The sequence below is a fragment of the Caenorhabditis briggsae genome, assembly GCF_000004555.2.
Source record: "Caenorhabditis briggsae complete genome, chrIV, whole genome shotgun sequence".
Taxonomy (NCBI): Eukaryota; Metazoa; Nematoda; class Chromadorea; order Rhabditida; family Rhabditidae; genus Caenorhabditis; species Caenorhabditis briggsae.
This window is the reverse complement of record NC_013487.2, coordinates 5,113,351-5,117,040: the sequence shown is the minus strand read 5'-3', so window position 1 is coordinate 5,117,040 and position 3,690 is coordinate 5,113,351. Positions and strand designations below refer to the sequence as shown.

Genomic DNA, 3,690 nt, shown 5'->3' with positions numbered 1-3,690 from the left:
TTAGCAGTTTTTCGGCAGTCCCCCTTTACCTGTATACTATGCCGCTGAAACATTTATTCCACAATTAGTATTCAAAAACTCAAATTTAATGGAAAGTCCGAAAAATCTAAATAGCCCCAAATAAAAATTTCGGTTTTTCATAAAGGAGGGACACAACAATTTCTACTAATTGCAAACATTTTTTCTTCAACTTCGCAGTTTCAAAACCTTAAATCGGTTAAATGATTCAGTTCTTCGGTGTATTCTGAACAGGGTCTTTTAAAATTTGCAGCATGGTTGCCGGATGTTTTTTGGGATTCAGGCCGAGTTAACCTGAACACAAAAAAGTAGGAGGACGAACAATTCTTGTTTTCGGAAGTTTTTTAATAAAGATATTCGTTTTTGGTCTACTTTTAGTTGATTTTAGCTTTTTTTCGTCGAGTTCATACAAAGAAAATGAAATAGTTTAAAATCATCCAATAGATTTATAATCTGAAAGAGTAAATAAAAACAAAAGAAAAAAAAACAAAATAAGGCACAGAATGAATTTTTGGTAACTGAAAAAAAATGTGAAAGTAGAGTTGAGATGCATAAAAATTAAGCAGCAAGGTTGGGGGAAAACATAAATTAGAGAAAAAGGATTTGAACTTTAAAATGAAAAAAATAAGGGAAAGGAAATAACAACCGTTTTCGAAAAGCGGGATGAATTGGGGGAAGTTCGGTGGTGGAGTTTCAAATTTTTTGACAACTTTTCAGGAAGAAAAATAATGGGTACTCAGGGCTTAAAGTTAATTGAACTTTGTAAAAAATTAATTTTTCAGTTTCGAAATTGAAAATGTAGTTCAAAAAATAACTGAAAGCCCATGAGAGAAAGACGAAAAAAAAACAATAAGAAAAAAATTATCCTAAAATTATCAAAAATAGAATTATCCACACGTGGCATGGAAGTCGGTCTTCTCACTGATATCGTCTGAAACTCGTTGCAGACGGGCATGAAGATCAGCCAGAATTGCCTCGTAGTCGTCCAGTCTCATTTCGGTCGAGTCTTTCGATAAGTCTGAAAATTGTGGAAAAGTTGAGAATGAGCGGTTTGGGTGTTAGAAAAAGAAGTATTGAATCTCGAAAATCTAATACCGCTCAAGAGATAGTTAACTATAGTTAGAAATTGAGTGTATGGAGATTAGTAACTACTTATATTTTGTGTCAGATTACTGAGTCAATTGGAACAGAAGTAGAATTACAACTTTGTAAGCTGAAATTTTCTTACTATCCACAAGAATAAGGCTAAATGAAAAATGATGTTTGAAAGTAGAGAAATATCTCGTTTTAGGACCAATTGACCCTTTCGGTCCAAATTATAAGCGGCTTACCGTAAAACGTGGTGAAGTAGCCCTCCTAACTTTGACCCTATATATCTCGGTACCTGTGACAGATATTTAAAAGTTGTCAACTGATAAAATATTACTGATATCCTGATAAATATCTTGCTGATTGACCACTTTTCGATATCTTTCACGAGAACCGAGATAATTTGAGTAAAAGTTACCTAAACTGAATGTTATAATAGAAGACTACTCTCCACGTGCACTTTGAGCTCAATTATCTCGGTTCCTGTGAAAGGTATCAAAATTTGGTCAACTGATAAATTGTTCATCATAATATGAACAATATTTTATCAGTTAAAACGTTTTTGATATCTTTTATTGGAACCGAGATAAATTGAGCCAAAGTTAGAAGGGACTATTTGACAAAATCGAATAACTATTAGATTTAAAAAAGATTGTTCCAGTCAACTTGGAATATAAAAAATTGAAAAAGAAAACTGTCAATTAAAAAAATCAACTCACTATCAATATCATCGTTGTGCCTCTGTGCCTGGTACAATAACTTTCCAGCTCGTTCTCTCAATTTTTCGGCTCTCTGCTGTGGTGCCACGTTTCCTTCCATTCGCTTCTCGAGCAACTCGTTCGCACGTTCCAGGTCGGACTGAAAGATGAAATTTATGATAATGACATAGTATCAGAAAAGAATGTACAAGATATTCACAGAAAACTGAAACATGAAAAATTGTTTTCTGTTTTAAGTTCCAAAAAAATTCTTATCTTTCTAGGTCGAACTTTGATAGTCCATACCCATAAAGCAAGCAACCAGTTGACTTACCTGAATCTGCTTATTCTTCTCCTCGGCATTGGTAGCAGCTGCCAACGCGGCATCTACAGTAGTCAACGCATTCTTAGCTGATTCCGAAATCTGGAGATATTCCACCTTGACTCCACTCATCACACTCTCCAACTCTGTCAATGTCGTGTTGGCATTCTGAGCCTTCTCCTCAACAAGAGCAGTAGAGTTTCGAGTCTTTTCAATGTGCTCTCTGGCTTGTTTCTGCATGGTGTCGATTTCTTCAAGGACGATGGTGACGTTTTTGTGAGCTTGCTCAGCGAGCTGGAGTCCTTCACGGATCTCTTCCATTGCCTTTTGAAGGTCTTCCGCTTGTTTATTGGCATGGACGGCCTGAAAAATTGAAATTTTTGCAACACTGGATGAAAATTCGTCAGAATAGTTATAACAACATAACACGAAATCTTATCAAAGTCCTGAAACAGCAAAAAAAAAACACTTACCCTAGCTTCCAAATTAGCAGCAATAGTCTTATTGCTCTTGGTCTCATTGAGAATCTCATCAATGTTATTGATCTTTGCCAATGATTCTCTGATTTTTCCAGTCAAGTCAGTAATTTGATCCGGTGTCAAACTAATCTTTTTAGCTAGAATTTCCTCAGCCAACATGCGAATTTGGTCTGGAGTACTTCTCTGCGCATTCAAGAACTCTCCAATCTCCTCGGTAATCTTGTCAAGTCCGGCTCTCGAATTATTGGCTCGCTGAGCAGTGTTCTTTGCCACCTCATAAGCCTTTTCAGCTTGCGCTTTAGCCTTTGTGGTCTCCGTAAGAACATCTCTGACAATAGCCAACACTTCCTCCGCTTCCTTCTGTTTCTCATCCAGTCTAGTGTCTGCTTCAGTAGCAAAGCTCTTTGCCTGAGTTGCTTTGCTCACAGCTCCTTCCATACACGATTGTCCTCCACAGAATCCACAGGATCCTGGTCCTCCACAAAGAGCATCACAAGGGGCGCTAGAAGCTCCACAGACTTGTTCGTTGAGACGTGGCAAGTAGGATTCAAGGGAGGAAAGAAGAGTTTCGGCTTCGTTGAGAGCTGCTTCATTCTCCAAGTATTGCTTCTCAAAGTCGTTCTTATTCTTCTCCAAAAGTTCACTAGCACGAATAGCTTGATTCTCGGCGGCAGCCAATTTTCCAATAGCAGCATCGGTTCTTCTTTGGGCGTCCATCGATTTGGCTCCAGATTCTCTGGTGATGTTGAATGCTCCCAAAACATCTGCCTCCTTGATCTTACTAGCCTTATCTTCCAACTCGATCGTTGCCTTGGTAACCTTATCAGCCTCCTTTTGCAAGTGTTCCAAATCCTTCTGCGCAAAGTCAACAGCCTGAGTAACATTAGAAATTCTAGTCTCAATAGCTCCCAACTTTTCTCTTCCAGCGATAACTTGCTTCTTCAGAAGTGCCAATTTCTTGCTCATCTCTTCAATATCCTCCTTGGAAATGTTAGCATCAGACAAAGTCTTCTTCGTCTCCTTCAACGTTTCCTCCATCTTCTCAAAGTCAGCATCATAAGCCGAAGCCACTCCAGTATCCTCG

At 38.0% G+C, this 3,690-nt stretch overlaps 1 protein-coding gene across 1 annotated transcript; it reads right to left on the bottom strand.

Annotated features, from left to right (window-relative positions):
* Positions 1-905: 905 nt before the first annotated feature.
* On the bottom strand, positions 906-3,644 carry CBG20114 (the record flags this gene model as incomplete). Its single annotated transcript, XM_002633959.2, has 4 exons — positions 906-1,036; positions 1,827-1,965; positions 2,140-2,490; positions 2,601-3,644. 4 exons carry the CDS (start codon positions 3,642-3,644, stop codon positions 906-908), a joined length of 1,665 nt encoding a protein of 554 aa, XP_002634005.2.
* Between the last annotated feature and the right edge of the window lie 46 nt (positions 3,645-3,690).